General features: G+C 32.1%; 1 protein-coding gene across 1 annotated transcript in view; it reads right to left on the bottom strand.

The window, feature by feature from the left end:
* Nucleotides 1-3,828: 3,828 nt before the first annotated feature.
* Nucleotides 3,829-20,901, bottom strand: part of RpL17 (ribosomal protein L17) — a 28,244-nt gene continuing 11,171 nt past the window's right edge. The window contains exons 4-5 of the mRNA XM_075375252.1: nucleotides 15,904-16,099; nucleotides 3,829-4,033 (exon numbers count right to left, since the gene is read on the bottom strand). Coding sequence (XP_075231367.1) covers nucleotides 3,888-4,033; nucleotides 15,904-16,099 — 342 coding nt within the window. The 3' untranslated portion in view covers nucleotides 3,829-3,887. The remainder of the gene's footprint in view (nucleotides 4,034-15,903; nucleotides 16,100-20,901) is intronic.

Genomic DNA, 20,901 nt, shown 5'->3' with positions numbered 1-20,901 from the left:
TTATGATTAATGATGCCTTTCTAGATAAATGCATAAATTAGTTTACACTCCGATGGAGTAAAAACCCTATTCCCAAGATAAACATACTTACCTGGTTTTGAGTCAGGATCCTGACTAATTTCTTAAGATTTTTCTTTACATTTTTTCGATACCTTCTGGGAATACATATGCCAAATTTCTTCTTTCTAGCTATGTGGTAAATAACAAAATTAGTGGTGATAAACAAGGGTTTTTTCAAACTTGTACACAATTTTTAGAAGCGAGAAAAAACCATTGTAGACAAAGTTTAATTGTGAGGAAAATAACATCTGCTAAATTTGAAGTTTTCTAAATGCAATGTAATATACAACATTATTCATGATAATACCATTTTTAGTCTTAAATACTAAAAATCGGTGAAGACCAAGCAATACTAGTTTTAGATTAATAATCAATTATGTGTAACGGACATACAACAGAAAAGTTGGCACATGACAACTTGTTAAATTTGGAGAAAAAATAAAAATAAGCTTCTTAATCCTGCAAAGCTTCTATTGCATCAAAAAAGTAGGGAATTTTATGCAAACAGAAAACAGGGCCAGCAAGCATGTAAATTATCTAACATCCAGAACTACCAGTAATGCAACATATATTGAGAATAAACACAGCAGAGATTTCTACAAAATTAAATACTCAAGATCCAAGCCAAGCTTCAATTGGAAAAGGTGAATGTGAAGCAAAATAGATTAACAATTAGATGCCATTAATCAATTGCTTAAATTCTGAAAAGCTCATTAAATATCACTACTTTATGAGGTTTGATAAAAAAAAAAATACAGTGCATTTTTAATTTCCCAACTGTGAAGTCAAATTGTTATCTCTTTTGCTGTGTTGGTACACTTGTCCCTAATCTATATTTACATTGGTGGCCATATTGAATGCTTGGTTGTAGGCTTTCAAAAACTTTTATAAAAAAATGGAACAAAGAGTTTGCATTAAATTTTGTTTTAAGAATGGAATAAAGAGCAGCACCGCATTGGAAATGCTGAATGTTGCTTTTGGCGATTCTTCTGTGAATAAAAAATTATTTCCTAGAGGGCTGTGAAAATGACGAGTGCTTTGGACGTATCAGCACATAAACTGACGAAAATGTCGATAAAGTGAAGAAAATGATTCTGGAATATCGTCAATTCACTATCAGAGAGCAGAGAGTCAATAAATGATTACTAACTGGAAGTTATACATAATTTGCAAAAAGCAATCTGAAGAAAACACCCAAATTATTGGCAAAACACGATAATGCACTCGTTCACTCTTCTTTGTGAATTTTGACCAAAAACACTGTTATGATGCTTCAGCCTCTGTATCTGATGGACATGGTCCCCCTGTGACTTCTTCCTACTTCCCAAGCTGAAAATAACCATGTTTGCCAATATTGAAGAGATAAAAACAGAATTGCTGAAGAAGCTGAACACCATACCAGAAATTGTTCCAGAGGTGCTTTGAAGATTGGAAAGAGAGCTGGCACAAACGTATTGTATCTGAAAAGAAGTACTTTAAAGGTGACAAAATCAGTATTGACGAATAGATTTATTAAGAAAAACTAAAATTCTGCATTTTTTATCATACCTTGCATTATTAGTTTGTAAAGGCAATGCAAGAATTTACTATGGTAAAAACGAATGAAATGCTTGCTTTTATTGAGTACAAATTTTAACAGTAAAAAAAAGTTGAGAAATGAATAATGAAAAATTGTGCTGCTGCAATGCTTGCTATATTAGTAAGGTTCTGTCCTCTTATATTGTGTAGGGCAACTATAGGATAATTTTTATTGTAACAGGAAGTTTGAATGATCAATGAACTAATGCACAGAGAATAAATGATCAGATAGTTTATTGTCTCACTAACTAGACGGCTAGATCTACAGCATTTCCCAACACTAAGCTAATTTCATTAAAAGAGGATTTAGAAAGTGTGATTTCAAACGACAAATGAAAAAGATGACTGCATCTGGTAGAATGAGCTAAAATGTCTGCAAGAAATAATGATAACTTTTTATCATTATTTTTTGTTCTGGTTAACTAATTAGATATTTTTTCAGGACTGTAATTCAGACATCAATAAATTAAGATGAATGGCAATTTTAATTACAAAATAATTTGCAGGAAAGTGAACAGAAGATTTTATTTATATTAAAAATTTAAGGTTTATTTTATGAAATAAAAAAATCCTAGAACATTTTTTTAACAGATTTTAAGCCTAATTTTTAGGATATGGCTTGATTCTGAACAATAACTAATTTTTTTTACATAACCCTCCAAGAGTAACTGCCAAATTTCAGCTTTCTAGCAATCAGAAATAGTAGAATTGGTGATTGCTTTCACGTATCATTTACATTCCTTGACAGTGAAAATAATTGCTTTGAAGAGATATTTTATTCTACTCCTTAGATATACTAAGTTTCTGGATTTTTCTGTATTGTTTCTATTACTTAGGGATTGCTGACAAAAACATCTAATTTTTTCCTACAAACCTCCTATGGATTAACTGTGCCCAAATTTCAAATTTCTTGCTATCCAGTAAATAGAAGAGTGATAAATCAGTCGGTGAGTTTTTCCATAATAACTGGCACACCTTTAAGAGATAAATTAAAAAATGACTTCTAAGGACAGCTTATTCCCAAAGATTCAACTTTCGAACTTCTAGCTCTTTCCATCCCAGTCCCCCCTTTAAACTGCTATTTTATTTAATACCTAAGTTGTTCATAAACATGTCTTACACTTTAGAAACCAACTTGAGAATATAATTTATTCTCAATAATTTAATTTTATCTCTCTACCAATCAAGTAAATAAGAATCGGTAATGGTTGTGGATTAACACATTTACACCCATTAGTTTTTCATTTATTTGTTTTATAATTTTCTTTCTGCAATATAGATTGATTTTTCTGTACCCATCCTAACTTTTTCCCAATATGATGGAATTGCTTTATATCTAAAATTGTATTTTTTATGTCACTGTATTTAGCTACTAATCTTTTTTCTTTATGGTTTTTTTTTATCCAAAACACTGGATAAATAATTTTAATTAACCTTCAGAGTGAGACATTCTTCATTTGTGTTTGGGAAATAACATTTTGAATTCACATAAAAAAAAAATTACTGAAAGAGACAAGTAAACATACCTGCATTTACCAATCAACTTTGCTTTATTCATTTTACATCACCCTGAACATCGATGATTCGAATATAAAAAACATTGTTTTGTCAAAATAACTAATTTAAAACAATTCACTTTGTAAACACCACAACAAGGATATTAAAACAAATTTTACTATTATTTACATAATTAATAATTTGCTTCTTTTTTCTTTTAAAAGAAAAGAATGATTAAATTTTGGTAATTACTTTCTTTCATGACCACTCTTCCCCTGTGCACACTTGACTGCATGCTGGCATCTTTTGAATGTGTTAGTGCAGAGAGAGTTGATAATTGAAAAATAAACCATTTAACATATTCAAGCATACAGTTTCTGAGATTTTGTAAATGTAGGGAATGTATGTGCATTAATAAATGTGTTATTCTGCAAAAATATAAGTTAGTTACAAGTGCAACTTCTAATGGGTTAAAAGAATTGAATTTTTAATCAGAACGTTTGATTCCTTTCTGAAGGTAAGAAAATAAAAATTTTCATATTTTAATGTAAGCAATCATCATAAAAAGAGCTTGGCAACACACACTGTATCAAGCCAGCACAAAAAGGGTTTTGTGAAGAAATGATAATAATAAGGACAGTTATACGTTAGTTTTAAAATACCTAGGCAGGATAAGGATGAAATAACACTGTATAAAATTATTACAACAGTTTAATAGATCAATTTCGATCAAAAAATTCAGAGTAAAAAAATTAATCTCTCATCATCTTCTCCTTTTGTCTAGCAAGCTTCTTTTTAGACACTTTTTTCTTTGTTGGCTCCTCTTCTGTTGCCTTTGCTACAACTTCTTCTTTTTCTGTTAACACAACTTCAATGTGACATGGAGAACTCATGTAAGCTAAAACAAAAAAAAAAAAATAAATTATTTAATAAATTTATATTTTTATCTCCTGATAAAAATTTAGGTCCTGATGGCTGACCTGGAGAAACAGGGGAGGTACTTCTGGAGATGGCGCCTCAACCGAATGCTAGTAAAACAGAGGTGTCGTGCTTCCATCTGAGTAACAAGTTTGCTAATAGGGAGCTTAAAATTCTATTTCAGGATACATGGCTCTTTCACAATAAGACACCGAAATACCTAGGCATGACACTTGATAAATGCTTTCATTTAAGGAGCACCTAATGAAAATTGCAGGGAAATTGAGCATGAAACAACATCATACATAAGCTCTGTGGAACAACGCAGGGAGCATCGGCTTCCACTTTGCGCACATCGGCTCTGAGCCTGGTCTTCTCGGCTGCTGAATATTGTGCGCCAGTGTGGCTTAACAGCCTTTATGTTCATAGAATTGAAGCTCAACTTAATGACACTATGAGAATGATTGCCAGGGGTTATCAGGTCTACTCCTGTGAAATGGCTCCCGGTATTGAGCCACATACCACCCTCGAACCTGCGCCGTATGAACGCTCTTGTAAGAGAGTAGGTGGTGAATAGTTTTGAGTATCCAGGAAAAATGATTTTTTCAAATAGATAGATTGATGGGGAAGTAAATAACTGTGTAAGGTATATGACCAGCTGAACAATACTAGTAGGGAAATAAGCTGGGAAACCAAGATGGAAATTGCTAGAAAACATAAGAAGCTGACAATAGTGATAATGAACTGTCTAGGACAGGTAGTGTAGAAAAAAATAACAAAACATGATAAAATCAAAAACACTACCATAAGTCAGCTGAATCAAGAGCCACTGATACAGAAAGTGGAAAAAAGAGCTTTGGGATGGTTTGGTCATGTGGTGAGAATAAACGAAAATAGAAGGCTGAGAAAGATAATGGATGGAAGACCAGAGGGAATATGTGGAAAAGGGTATCAACTAAATATCAACTGATGTTATTTAATTCTAAAATTTAGTTAGTTTCTGAAAACACATCAGACTGAACAGTTCTCAAAGGTGTTTACACTTATTTAAATGCATTCCATTGAGTTTCTTCAATGTTTTATTACATTAAGAAAGAATTATGACTTGATTTGTTTGTACATAAGTTTTACACTATCATTTAATTAAAATTTTATCCCTCATATTTTTCTTATTTCAACGAAATTGTCCCGTCTTTTGAAATGCCTTTTTTTTATTATGCAACAACTTAAGGTATTTTTTTACAATATCATTTTTTTTCAAAATTAATTATCTATTTTGGTTAATCAATACAGTGGCATTGCTACTCTCCTAGTTATAACTCTATTCCTATTGTAGTAACATAGCTATAAAGAAGAAATAGTGATCCGCCAAAATTGTTTGGGTAGCAGGGATTTGTAAATGTTGAAGTTTTAAGATTCCCTTATCCAAAAAACACAAAAAATATTAATGGAAATCTCTATATGATAATAAGAAGATAGAAATTTTAAAGATTGTATTGAGGAAGTACTAGAAAAATTATTTTTATCTTATATTTTATTTGAAAATGATTCAATTTAAAAAAAAATAAAGTTTTTATTTATAATTAACTTTATCATATAAGCCCAAAAGCTCTGTGTGAGAATGGAATGGACATTTTGTAACATGAAAAATTCCATGTCTGACAGAGATTCAAACCTTGGTCTTTTCAGAAGAAAGGCTGAATAAAAATTATCTGTATTATTACAAAATGAACATATCAATGCAAAATAAATTGCATGCATACATTAAACATTTTATATATGAACCAAGATAAAAAAAAAATAGAAAACATTTTAGCATATTTAATCTCTTGAATTCTGAGTATGCAAAAATCTTCTTTGATAAAGAACTTTTTGAATCTGTCTTTAACAGACTTTGATATTGTAGATGGTTCAAATTGTGTATAATGTTTTGTATGTTTTTTTTTTGCTCTTATTAAGCGTGGTTTTATCTCTCTGGATACATTAAAAACCAAAACAATAGAGTATGGTATTCTGAGAATCGTCAGATTTATCATGAAAGGCAGTCAAAAAGATTGGTGGATTTCACGACAAAGAATGATTGGACCCGCATTTTTATTTCATTATTGCAGAATTATTTTATTTCATTACCTGCAGAATTTTATTCACAATTAAAAATTACATATTGATATTTTATAGCTTTGTTGAAATTTAAGAGCAAAATTACTAATTACAGTAGGATGGTATGGTTTTTTGCCACCAATCTGACTAAGCAGTTGTTACATGAATATTTTGATAACCATATAATTATGAACTTCATGGTCCATCCCGATCTTTCATTGCTAGATTTTTTATTTTGAAGCATTCTGAAAAAAATAGCTGTTTTCAAGAACCAGTGCACAAAGACAATTTAAAGCAGGAGAGACAGTCAGTAAAAAGGACAAGAAAGCAAAACAAAAAATAAAAAAAAGCACAAGCTAAAGAGAACTTGTTAAGTGTAAAAATGGTTAAGAGATAAAAACAGCTAAACCCAGAGAGGAAGTACAGGTGCAGCAGCACAATTAGCGGATTTGAATTAGGTGCCAGGAAGCGAGGTTTGGCTGTTAAGAGGGTGCTGATGGTCTCATTTGAATGGGTGGTCAAGAAGTTATTTCTCCTTTCCACTTCAGTACCAAGAATGCGGTGGACAAAGGAACAGCGCGTGATTGCTGTAGAGGCTTACTTTTCTAATGGTCGCTTGATTGTCGCCATGCAGGGAGCATGCGCACATTTCAAGATTGCCATCCAAGCCTGTGTTCCTGGTCGGCAATCAATTGTTACATGAGCAAACACATTCATCAGGAAAACTGGTAACGTTGAAAAGAGATCAGGGGAACGATCCGTGAAATCACCCCAAAACATAGAGGCGGTAAAGCAGTCTTTTTAGCGTTCTCCTTAGCGCTTGGCATGCAGCTGCCCTTTTTTTTGCTACGACTTGAAATTTATGTTGAGGATGTGCGGTTTCAGCAGGATGGAGTCAAGGCACACACAGCGCAAATTACAATATAATTTTTGTGGAAAAACTTCCCTGAGCGCCTGATCTCTTTGAGGGGTGATGTTCAATGATCCGCACACTCACCCAATTTAGTCCCTTGCGAGTATTTTTTAATGGGGGTATCTGAAATCCCTCATCTGCACTGATCATCCAAGGAACTTGCAGAATATTCACCAAGCAATAGTCAACATATCCCTTGCTATGCTGAATAGTCGACCGATTCTTCTGAATTATAGTAAACAAGTGAATCGCCAATATGGGGCACCACTTGCTGGATACAATTTTCAAAACAGTGTAGAAGTAAATTTCCAATGTGGTAGCACATGGCGAAAGAATAATTACAATGATACCTATAATATCTTTCTTTTTTATTGACCCTTCAAATCAGTAAATTTTGCTGCCACACTCAGTATAAACAAGAAAAGTCCAAAAAGAAGACAATACTAAACGCTATAGTAATATAAAAGAAAACAAAGATGGTAGAATCATACTGATAAAGGAAAAGTGGGGATTACGTGGGATAGTGAGGAAGGAACCAATCCTGACAATTTTTTTTTTATGGAAATTTAGAAGTGAAATTTTATGTAAAAAAAAAAATATTTAAGCAGAATAAAATATATTTTATTTTTTAACTGCAATTTTAAAACCTTTTTACAATTTAAAATAAATATTTTTTTTACTAAATTTCCAAATGACTTTTCCTAATTTTTAATATTAAATTTAAAAAAATTAAAATTATATAATTTAGTAGTCAAAAGTGAAGTTTATAACTAGACTTAACAGTTTTAATAGATTTATTAATGTTGTTTTAAGGTAATTAGTGAAATGACTGTGAATGATATGTAAGATGCATCATTAAATTAAATTAAAAATGATTTACGATTTGCTTTTAACTTTCATGCAGATATACAATTCTACATTGGTTGTAGCTGAATTGACATTAGGCACAAATTACTTCTCAAAAGGAGATCTTTCTTGAGAATAACATTAACATTTTTGCAGGCCTTCGTAACAGAGAGGTTGCAATTCAATATTTCATCCAAATGGGCTTAGGTTATAAACCTGGTCGGGAATGGCATTTTTAATAACTAAAGAAAATTTCCTTTCCATATTCTTAACTACAATCTATAAAACCAAGTAAGTAATTGTTCTAGGATAGATCTACAGTTAAAACTTGCCAGGAAATAAGTGGTTTCCTATAATTTAAAAAATGAAATCAATATGTTGTAATACAAACTGAAAAACTCCTTTTTTGAGCAAAGCTAAAAATATTTTATTTTCACAATTTTGTTTCCTATATAACTCCTATCTATCATAGGGTCTTTTGAGATAAAATTACAAATATGACTCACAGGATTTAAGTGCTATATCAGTCAAAATTTATTTAAGTGCTTAATGTCAAAACAATTTTAGCTACTTCTATGTAATAGCTACTTCATCAGTGATTGTGCCATTGATAAGGTTTTAGGAAAACAATTTTCATTACATAACTAATTTTCCCAGTTAGTCACAAAAATCATTTTTGTCTTAATTTTATTCACTGATCCGTATACAAAATAAATTACAAAAAAATGTAGGTTGACATTTAGACTATGAAATTATTACGTCAGGTGTCACCTGATGTAATAAATCTTAAATCTTTTCTTCACCTTCAGGCCAATATTTCTAATGTGTAATGGCTTGAGGAATGCAATTCAGCACAAGCAATACTTTAATCAGACATAAAAATATTTATCTTCATTTACAGGCAATGTGATCCAAGGCAAAAAAATATGTATAACTCAATATACACTACTGTTAGGTAAGCATGTTACAGAAATTTTCAAATTTTTTTTTTACATGATTGTATTTCAATCCTTTCTTGTGTAACAATTTATTACAGTTATACTATTTACTTTAAAGGTTAGTTTGTTAAAAGTTTTATTTGAGTAGAAAACTGAGACACTCATTTGGTTCAGGAATTCTTGAACTCTTAGCTATTTACAATATTCTGTTATGTGATACTTACAACCAATTAATTTATTACAAATTAAACAAATAATGAGTGAAATTTAATAAAATTGATATCCATTTTATATTTTAATTATTTTGCATTCATTTTATAAATATACAAGTATGTAACAATAATACAATTTTTTTTTTTAGTTCATTGGGCAAAAAAATACCTTTGAAGCAGGCTGTGGGTTTAAGACTCATACATTACATAATTTTATTCTTTATTGAGGGAATGATTGAAGGGAAAAATCACAAAGCAAGTAGTAGGCTGGAGTACATAAGACAGATCACAGATGATATAAATCCCTCAAGCTAGGATTAACTACAGAGAACACCTCAAGAAAAAAAGGCTCTGCAAACTCATCACAAACCAATCTAGATATTGATAACAATAAAGGGCCAATGACTTCAATCTACTTTCTAATTCACTTAAAGGATGCATTATTATTTGATACAACTAAATGAAGATAATAGTAATAAAATTTGAGCTAGAGAACAAATATCTGAACCACTACAACTTAATTCTCCAATACATAGTTAATTTAGTAACAAATGAATGAATACTGCACTTATGTTGATGTAGGAAACCAAAATGGGGATTTAATTAATTGCATTGTAATGTAATACAAATTACAATGATGTAAAGTAGCAGCTGATTTATTGCTTTGAATTTGTAACACTTTTTTAAATTTCAAAAATTTTTAAATTGTTTTAATTTTTTTTCAAAATTAAACATTGTGATAATTAAATTAAATAATATCAGTAGGCCTAATCATCTAATTTGTAGCAAAGTTGCAAATTATTAGTTATTTTGTATTATTGCTTTTTTTTTTGTGAAGGCTGTTATTAGTGGTTGGGCCATTCATTTTAACAATAGGGGGTTTAAGGCTGTTACAGCATATAATTCTTAGGGTAATATGAAATAAAAAAGTTATTTCAGGGCAGTTTTATTAATATATTCATGAGTCAGTTTTATATGAAGTGGTGGCAGAATGATTTTACCACTCTCAATTAATGATAAATGTATTAATTTTTTTCATCAGTCAATCATTTTTCAGCGATGGCCAGTTCTTTACTTCGTAATTACTTTTTATATCACAACTATTCTAAAGACAAAGAAAACAAAAATATTTTGTAAACCCACCTTTTGTAAACCAAGAAGTAATGTAACAAATTTCAAATCACTGCAAATCACTTGCCACATATACTCTGTATTTTACTGCTGCTTTGATAACTTTAAATCGCTAATTAAATCATTAAGTTCATGTTGTTGAATTAAATCATGAGATTTCTAGTCAGATACAGGTAGAAATTCTTCTATATCATCTGCTTCTTTTAGTTTGTTTTTCTAGCAATAATGGGTGAGATGGTGGTACAGGTACAAGTAACTCCTCTACGTGTGATACCAACTTTAGAGCCGAGGAGGATACATGTGAATATTTTGTAAACTTTCTATTTTTGAATGAAAATCCAAACATATTTGTCATACAAAAGAAGTAGTCTGTGAAGATGGTTTCATGCCAGACCATAGGTACAACAAATGGCATGGCTCGGCATTTCCCCTTCAACTAATCAGTTAAGTTACCAAACATGATATGCTAACATGAGGTGCCTAGATCTATCTTGATCCCCAAGAGCACAATCAAAATAAAATTTATAAGCTCTTTTTTTAGATTCAGAAATAGTCTTTCTTTGAGATTTAGACATAAATTTACCAGACATAAAGATTGTCTGGATGATTTGATCATCCATGAACTTTAGCAGAAGCCATGTTGTAGCAAATAAAAATGAGAAAAATCACTTTTTTATCATACAGAATTGATAAAAATATACAAGGGTTATTTTTTTTTCAAGGGCCGATCGGTCGTGAAATAAAAACCCACGCAAAAATCGGATGAACCTTTGTGCATGTGTTGCACAGCGTCTCTAGTATGGCCTTCAATCAAGCTGCGTCACTTCGTTTAATTCTGAACGCGCAGCTAGCACATAAACATGTCTACAACAATAGCATCTCACTCCAAGTGTGAAGTGCGTGTGGTAATTCGATTTCTTCAGGATCAGGGGTGTAATGCAACTGAAATTCATAGACGAATAACTAATGTGTATGGTGAAACTTCAATGAATGACAGCAAAGTGCGACAATGGTGCAAGAACTTTAAAGCAGGACGTACAGATGTTCATGATCTAGGCAGTCAGGGAAGGAAGCAAGTGTAAATCAATGATCACATTGAGCGAGTGGATGAGGCAATTCAAGAAAATCGTCGGTTCACAATTTCTATACTGAGCGATTCGTTTCCTGAAATTTCAAAGTCAGTTCTCTACACCATTGTGAGTGAGAGACTTCAATACTGCAAGATGGGTTCCCAAGATGCTGTCTGACCATCACAAAACAATGAGAATGGACGCCTCCCTAACGTTTCTCCAAAGCTACCACAATGAAGGAGATTTTTTGAACAAAATTGTCACAGGGGACAAGACATGGGTCCATTTCGAAACTGAAGAAACAAAAGAACAATACAAACAGTGGATGCATTCTCATTCTCCCAGTAAACCAAAGAAGTTCAAGCGAACCTTCTCCAACAGAAAGTGTATGGCTACTGTGTTCTGGGACCAGAATGGAATTCTCTTGGTGGAATTCATGGAACGTGGCACGAGCATCACTGCAGCCTCATACTGCGTGACTCTTCAACGTCTACGAAGGGCAATTCAGAATAAGCAAAGAGGAATGTTGTCATCAGGCATTGTCTTTCTCCATGACAATGCTCGGCCGCACACTGCAGCTGTGACAAAGAAGCTCCTGCAGCGTTTTCGTTGGTAAGTGTTTGATCACCAACCATACAGCCCTGACTTGGCTCCATCTGATTTTCACCTCTTTGCTCACATGAAACGCTGGCTAGGAGGACAACATTTTGGCACAGAAATCGAGCTGCAGACCAGCATAGAAATATGGCTGAAAACACAGGCGGCTCCATTCTATGACGAGGGTATTGGAAAGTTGGTACCATGCTACGACAAATGTCTAAATCGAAGTGGTGACTATGTAGAGAAATAGCGTAACTATATAAGTACTTGTTACAAATAAACAATTTTTTATTTTCACTGTTTTAATTTCGTAACCGATCGGACCTTGAAAAAAAATAACCCTCATAGCAAAACACTAATAACTCTGTGAAACACAACACAGTATAGACAAGTGACTAGACTGAATAAGATTTTAAGCTCCATAGTAGGCAACATCAGATGGTTGTATGATGTCTTCATACAGACAAGTTTGTACATGTCTACTTCTCACGATACAGTGTGTATATTTAATTTTTCTTTATTAAGCATGTACGTATGTTGCTTAAAATTAAAAATACAGAAACTACTCTTAATTGTAAACAGTAGTTGATCAAAATGTGTTTAAAACATTTGAAATTACTGATAACATATAATATAAAATATAAGATAATTAGATTTGATTTAACTGATTTTCTTTTCATTAATTTTGTCTCATTAATAACCTGGTTATGATATTAAGTTTTTGTTAAAAAACTTAATATCATAACTCTTTTGTCCAGTGAACTTAGGAGCTTCCTTAGAAAGATATAACTGAATGTATATTACGAAGCTATAAACCTTTTCTTTGACTATATGGCTTATTTTAAGCTGAACTTATTACATATAATTACATACTGTTCAAAAATGAATCTGTTTATATAGTCTTGTTCCATCAAGAACAGACTATTTTCCTGCATGGACTAGCAGCTATTCATAATATGTAACTTTTTTTTACCAGTATAATGGGCCTTAGTAACATATTTCTTCAAATTAAGAAGAAAGTATGAGAAAACATTTATGACAGGAATCCAGGATATTAAAAAGGGATCATTTTCTCAGGCTAACACGTCCATTTAACAATTATTCTTTGTAATACTGTCAATGGCATGCCTCAAGCAGCTGTTGTTCAATGAGAAGTGTTACTGGACTGCAATAGGAATTTATTGGAAAATGTAAGAAACAATGAAAATTCTCACGCTTCAACAGGGTATATGAACACTGCTCGGACCAGTGGGATGACCAGTATGAAGCGAGTATAATCAAGTGCTATGAGGTGTGTTCAACGCGATTGTAAGATAGTGTTATCAGTCAGCATATAGCAATGAGTAAAGTGACATCACAAGCATTCCAGTGTGGACAGTGGGTGAACACAGTATGTTCAATGAGTTATTGGTAGCCAACTGTGAAAATTATATTATTAAATTCATTCATAAATTGTTAGGATAGTTTTACTGTAAACAGGAAAGGTATTTGCAGCAAATGGAATTGTATGAACCTTAGACTTGTCTAATCTTATCTTATTAATGCAATATTAGGTGTTACTATTAGCAGTCATTATAATGTCTTTTGATTAAAGACTGGGACTGTATTATGGTTTCTAACAAATCCTGTTCTTATTTGAAACACTATTTTGTATTTAACTTATTCACAATTATTATTGTCTGTTGTTTATTATTGTTTGTTGATTATTAGTTTCATTTATTATTGATTTTCTTAAACTAATAACACTGTATTTATATAAACATTTTTAATTGTTCGTCCCTCAATATCCTGGCTGTACAAGCACACGACAATATTATTTAACAATACATTGCTATAAAATAATCTATAACAATGCATTGCTATATAACAACCTATTAATGAAATTTTAAAAGAAAATTTATTAATTAGTCCAATTTTAATCTAAAATGGACTAAGGAGTTGGGCTGAGACCAGGAAAATGAAATCAACAGATTCACAAATATCAAGATAATGAAGCACTTCTAAATATTTGAAAACTGGTCATTCATGCAATTCGTATTACTCTTATAATATATATTTTTAAATACTTATAAATATCCAATGAAACCAGAAAATAAACTTTAACAATGTTTTAAAAATTAATACATTAAATTAATTAAACTTTACCTAATTTTACAATAAAAAAGAAAAAATTATATATTTTTTACTTGGTTAATTTAATGACAATAAGATTTTTTTGATGCCCTTACTATAAAACTAACAACTAATTCATACACACATAACCCGATAGTAATTACAAATTTTCAATTCCATAATTAATATATTGAAGTATTTAATATAAAATATGTATATACAGGGTGTAAATATGTGTATATATATAAGGTAAGCAACATAAAAGCAACAATGTAATCGCTGCAGAATTGGTTGTTTGAATGAAATTTTATGAATGATACAAATAAATTAAATAAGAAAAACATAAAACGTTATTTAAATGTTGCATTTATTTACCTTATTGTTACTAAAAATGTTCAAAACAACCAGTCTGGGCATCAATGCACTTATGTGCTTGACTGATCATATTGAGTCGTCTGACGCAAAACGTTGTTGTCAACTGTGTTGATTTCAGTTCATCAATATTGTGGGGATTAGATGAATAAACTCTCTCTAAGTAACCCCCAAAGGAAAAAAATCCCAAGACAACTCTGGGGAACGTGAAGGCCACTGTCCTCTGCTGAAAGTTCGTCACTTGTAAAAGCTGCATGAACGCAATTCAGTGAAACGTTTGATGTGTGACACGTTGCTCAGTCTTGTAGGAAGAAGCTGTATTCTTTTTCATTATCAGTTAATTGCGCATAGAATTCTTCAAAAATTATGAGGTAAACTTGTGCATTGACAGTCTGGTCAAAAAATATTCGTCCCACTATATGATTACTGGAAATGCCACACCAAACACCAATTTTCTCATTGTGAAGTGGACACTTGAATATCTTGTAAGGATTCCTTGCCATCCAATACCTGGTGTTCTGTGAATTAACATGGCCAAATAAATAAAACGCCTCGCCTGACATGAAATACGACATCAGGTTTATTTGTCCACCAACAATGTTTTTGAGAAGCCAGTTGCAATAACCAAATCATTTCGGTTTGTCTGTCTCCTTCAGCTGTTGCACAGTTGTAACGTGGTATGGTTTCAATTTTAATTCATGAAGAATTTTACAAGATGGGTATTTAACACCAGACTGTTGGGATAACTTGCAAAGTAATTTTTTTAAACTGGCAGTAATTCTCCTTTCAATATCTGCAATGCCTGTGGAGTCCTAACGGAAGGTTACCTATTTCATTTTGCATTTGAAACCAAACCTGTTAAATGCCATTTTTTAACTAAATCGTGTATGCTACTCTTTGCTGGGATACAGGCATTCAAAAATTTTTCTATGACTTGATGTGATTCTTCAAACGATCGAGAACGAATATAAGCCTGAACCATAGCTATCCTCTCATGGATTGAATAAGGCAATTTACACAAACACAACTGCACTCACAATACTGCGCTGCAACATAATGTAAACTGCACTGACATGTCACCACCTGACAAACAGCAGCAACAATCAGTAGTAACATATACATCCACTAGTTACACTAGTTCTGTATCTTTCATAAATCGTGTTGGGTAGTGGTTTCATTATGGGTTTGGTTTTATGTTGCTCACTTTGTATATATAACATATACACATACATGTATACTGAGCCAGTGTTGCTGTAACTTTATAGAACAAATTTATACTGTTCTTGTTACATTAGCTTTCACTGCTGAGTTTATATTCATTACACTCTAAGAACGACCTTCAGAAACAAATTAGCAAAACAATGACCCTACAGCTTTGGTAAGGATACAAATAAATTAGAACAGTGAACAAAATGTTTTACATTCTCACTTTTCGTTGATATATAACAGTTAACTATCCAACAGTGTGGATGAAGAAAGTAAAAGTATTTAAATAAAACTTATCCAAAAAGAAAACCTATCCAGAGAACCAGAAAAAATATTTAAAAAATACTGACGATTAATACGTCCGTGAGCTCTGTATGTTCTTCGTCGCAGGCAAGGTGCACGGTTAACTTGAATATGATCAATAACAAGCCTGTCTACATCTAAACCTTTGTAGTCAGCATTAGACTCTGCATTTTTCAACAATTGAAGTAAAAATTCTGCAGATTTTTTTGGCCACCTACCCTGTGTTGTCTTCCATTGTTTTGCCTGTACATAATAATATAATTTTAAAATATCTATTAATAAAACCACCACTGGTTACTTTGTGAATGGTAAATTTTTAAGTTTTAAATATTTTACTTAAAGAGTATGGTAATACTTAAACCCACTTCCACAACATGAAACACAAAACATTTCTTTGATTAAACAAATACACATATAAAAGATTGGATTAGGGCTATAAAGATGGATGATAGATATGTCAATACCACACACACAATATATATCTCAGATACATCAAAACCTTTATACTCCAAATAATTATTGTAAATGGCATTTACTGTTTTGTACTGGTACCATTTGTAATATAGTAAATGGTATTCATTGTTTCTCTTAATAATATTTATAAAAGAGAAAAAAATACATAACTTTTTATTTATTCCCTGTTGTTTTTTATTTATTACTTTGTAATCTATCATTCAATTAGTTAACAATTTTTAATATAGGCCAAGATACTATGTTAAACATACAGAGCAAAGGTTATGGAAGATGACTGACCAGGATTTGACTAAACTTCAGTCAAGTGAAATGCTATTCCCAATTGTTATAAGAGGGAAAATGAAAAAAAATTATATATTTATATAAAACAGAAATAAAGGGAGAGTAGGAAAATGAGATAGCAATTGTATGGAAATGGTAACATTACCAAAAGTGATTGTAAAAGATCTGAAGAATGTTCTAGGAAAAATGGGTCTACAAGTAAAGGAAAAAAAGAAGTGGAGATATATCTAGAAACAGTGGGAGGGGCAGGTTGAATTCTGGAGAGAGAATGAAGGGCTGGGGGGCTTACCTGAAACATTGTCGCTACACTGCATAAATGTAATTTCTCTCTTCTACTCAATCCCGCAGTAAGTGTCAGAGCAGTATGAACATCTCACAAGCTCTCTACAATTGACAACTACATGTGTACAATAATTAAGGCTGTATAGCACCCTATTAAGAATGTAAATTGTTATTACTAAAGCAAACATCAGTAAGAAACAAGATAGCCCAACAAAATCTATTATTAGATAAAGAAAAAGATTGGTGTTTTATTCAGACCCAGTAGTAGCTGAAGTGTTAGAAGAAATATCACATTTTAATAGCTGTGGGTCTAAGATTGTAAAATCAAAATATTACTATTAACAGTTATTATAAGATCAATACATTTGAAGTGACCCAAGAGTAGTTGCTTGACCAATTAAAAAAAAACTTAAACTTGCCCCACTTGTTTCCTAGATGTCTCAGGACCTTAAAACTATTTTTTATTTTTTTTAAAATTTTTTAATTAAGTAGTTTACCTGTGGGAGCCATTTTTATTATGGTGGGCACACCTGTCTTTGTGATTGTTAAGGGTTTACGGAAAAAATCATAACTAAAAAACGATTGGTCCTGGAAGGATGAAACAAAAAGTAATTTATTCATATTTTCTAAAGCTAAAAAGTTTGATCCAGTGGTTTATTTACCTATCTCTCTTCTTTCTATGAGAAAATTACCAATAAAGTTGAACATGAAAAAGTGAAATTTCACTTGGTCATTTTTCAAGAACCAGGGGTGGCATACACAGTTTGAATTATTTTTGTGTATGTTAGTAGTTTTACCATATATAATATTAATGGTGATATACTTACTCCTCAAATTTTTTTTTTTCTTTTTAAAGTTCAAATTTTTGCTTCAAATAACTCCGATGGGGCGGATGATAAAAATCCCAAATTTACACAACTTGTAGTGCTTTTGTAGATGTTTATGGCAAATGACAACGTTTCTTGTGTATGGTAATAATAAGAAAGTTATAATCTGTCAAAAATCATGAAAAACCTGTTAAAAGCGATACCATTTTGACTCTCTAAATAAGTGCTACAAGGGGTCTATCAAAGTGCCTTCTTGGCACTTTGATATTTTTATACTTATTACTATAGTTGAAATAGACTTGTCTGAACTATTCAACCGCAGTGATCATGTTATAATAGGAGCTTTAAGTCATTCCAGTCGTCAGGAAAATTCACATTGCAACATGCTCATTTATGATTGTTGCATCACTTAGCTTTGTAGTTACAGACTGGTCTGTCTGACAGTCAGTGACCTGTTCACATCACATCTTTACCGAGTGTCTTAAATTCCATCCTGTTTGGAAACTATTGATTTCTTGTTTGAGATGAGATACAAAGCTTCCATTGGGTCAACAGCCAAGCCACAGTTCACCCTTTTGTGTTCTATTTCAAGGAAAATGATATATTACAAAAGTGTCTGTATTTTAAATGATCACTTGAAGCACGATGCAACATATTATTGCTTTCAAAAACTTTTAACAGACCATTCACTAAGACTTTTGATCTTAAAGCCAAATGGCACTTCTTTGGATCATCACATGGAAAAAACGCTTGTGATGGTGTGGGAGGAACAACAAAATGAGAGGTGGCAAAGGCAAGCCTGTAAAGGCCATTCATTAAACAGTCAGATAGTAAACGTTGATGAAATATATTCATTTTGTAATTGACAAGCTAAAAGACATCAATTATTTTTTTATTAAATCGGATGAGATAGGTAAGATTTCAGAAACTCTAAAAAACAGTTTTGACTGGTGTGAAGAGAGTTGTCAGTACTAGAAGCTACCACAAGTATGTTACTGTGTCAGAAGGTATTGTAAGGTGTTACGTTACTTCAAACTCCAAGGACTATGAAGACATCCTGTTTCAAGTATTGTACCACTTTCACTTAGGGAAAAAGACTATTGCTTGTGTGTATGATAATCACTGGTGGATAGGAGAAGTGGTAGATATTAGCCTCAAAAATGACAATGTGCGGGTTAATTTTTTCCATTCAGCCGAACCATGTCATAATTTCAGAAGTCTCAACAAGACAGTGTGGGTATTGACCTGCAAAATCCTGAGAAAGTTGACATCACTTGAACTAACTACAGTGACAGGTCGTTCTTAAACAATTTCAGAGAATTATCAAAGAGATATCACAGCTGTTGGTTAACCACATTAAATAACAAACTTTTAATTGCTACAAAATTTTATTGAAGAATAATTTAAATTTTTCATGATTTTTGAGAGGTTATAACTTTTTTATTAATACAATACACAAGAAACCTCTTTACTTGCCATAAACATCTACAAAAATACTACAAGTTGTGCAAATTTGAGATTTTTATCTCCAGCCCCATAGAGTTATTTTTGAAGCTAAAATTTGAATTTAAAAAAAATTATTTTCAAAAATTCATAAAAATTTAGGTGAAATATATCACCATTAATATTATATATGGTAAAACTATTAACAAATACCTACATATAAAAACATAATTCCAACTGTGTATGCCACCCCTGGTTCTTGAAAAATGACCAAGTGAAATTTCACTTTTTCATGTTCAACTTTATTGGTAATTTTCTCATAGAAAGAAGAGAGATAGGTAAATAAATAATTGGACCAATCTTTAACTTTGAGAAAACACGATGAAATTTCTTTTTGTTTCATCCTTCCAAGATCAATTGTTTTTTAGTTATGATTTTTTCCGTAAACCCTTACAATCACAAAAATAGGTGTGCCCACCACAACAAAAATGGCTGCCACAGGTAAACTGCTTAAATAAAAGATTTAAAAAAATAATTTTAAGGTCCTGAAACAAGTGGGTTAAGTTTCAATTTTTTTTATTAGTCATGCAACCAGCTATGTTTTTTGGTACACTTCAAATGGATTGACCCTATATTAAAACACACAAGGCATGCTTTTAAACGATGTTTTGAAATTAAAACAAAACTGAAAAAAGGCAAAAAACTTTATTACTTATGCATAAAAACTACATTTATTCACTACTTTTTATGTAGCCATCACATGTGAAAACACATTTTCATAACATTTTACTTACTAGCTTCTTTATTTACTCTTCAAGAAATTCCATGAACAGTGATTTAAACCATGCATAGTTACACAATTCATCATCGTTATCAAACCCTTGTGTTTCGGAACTACTAAGGGTGAAGAAAAAGAAAAATAATCACAGTGAGCTGTATCTGGGCTATAGGATGGATGATTCAATTTGACAATCAAATCACCTTTTGACTAAACAAAGAAGCATCATTAAATAAAGCATCCTATTCATTCATAGATTTAGTGGATGTAACACTACCTCATCCATCTTCAGAAAAAGCAAGTCAATGATTGTCAAATTGTTCAGCAGGGAAAACAGCATCAATGACATATCTGTTCTACAAGTCCTCTTCAACACCACATGAGGTCACTGAAGCTGGTGAGCAAATGTTCCTTGCAATTCACCATGGCTGCAAACAAGATCTTAAGACCCACCAATACTTGGCTTTCCTCAAGTCAATCATTAAGATCAAGCCAGACCTACCATTATTGCTACCAAGAGGCTCTGCCCAGCAGCACTCTCACAAGAGTATATCTGCAAGTTGAAAACTGGTTGGGCAGCCTGCTACCAATTACAGATTGGGGTTGGTTAAAGGCCGTTGATGGAAATCTTTGATTCTTATGACCATGGAACCTGCTATCACTCCCTCCATCCGCAGCACATTTTTTGTAATTGTACAAGCTGCAGGGCGTGTTATGGGTGTCGCAAGGCGGGAATCCACTGCACAACAGTGCGTGGGAACTGCAAGGGACTCTGTACCAATAGTCCTCCAGTAGACGAATGCCTGGACGAAGAAGAGATCAACAACCCTGACGAGATGATTGTCTGATTAATATGACCCTGGCAGCATGATCTTTTCTTAATAATGCATAATTTTCATTATTGATGTTAATGTTAAATATTCATTAAGCATCTTGTATAACAATCAAATGTGAATAAA

Source organism: Lycorma delicatula, chromosome 1 (assembly GCF_047948215.1).
Source record: "Lycorma delicatula isolate Av1 chromosome 1, ASM4794821v1, whole genome shotgun sequence".
Taxonomy (NCBI): Eukaryota; Metazoa; Arthropoda; class Insecta; order Hemiptera; family Fulgoridae; genus Lycorma; species Lycorma delicatula.
Note: the sequence above shows the minus strand (reverse complement) of the source record. Positions and strands in the feature narration are given on the sequence as shown.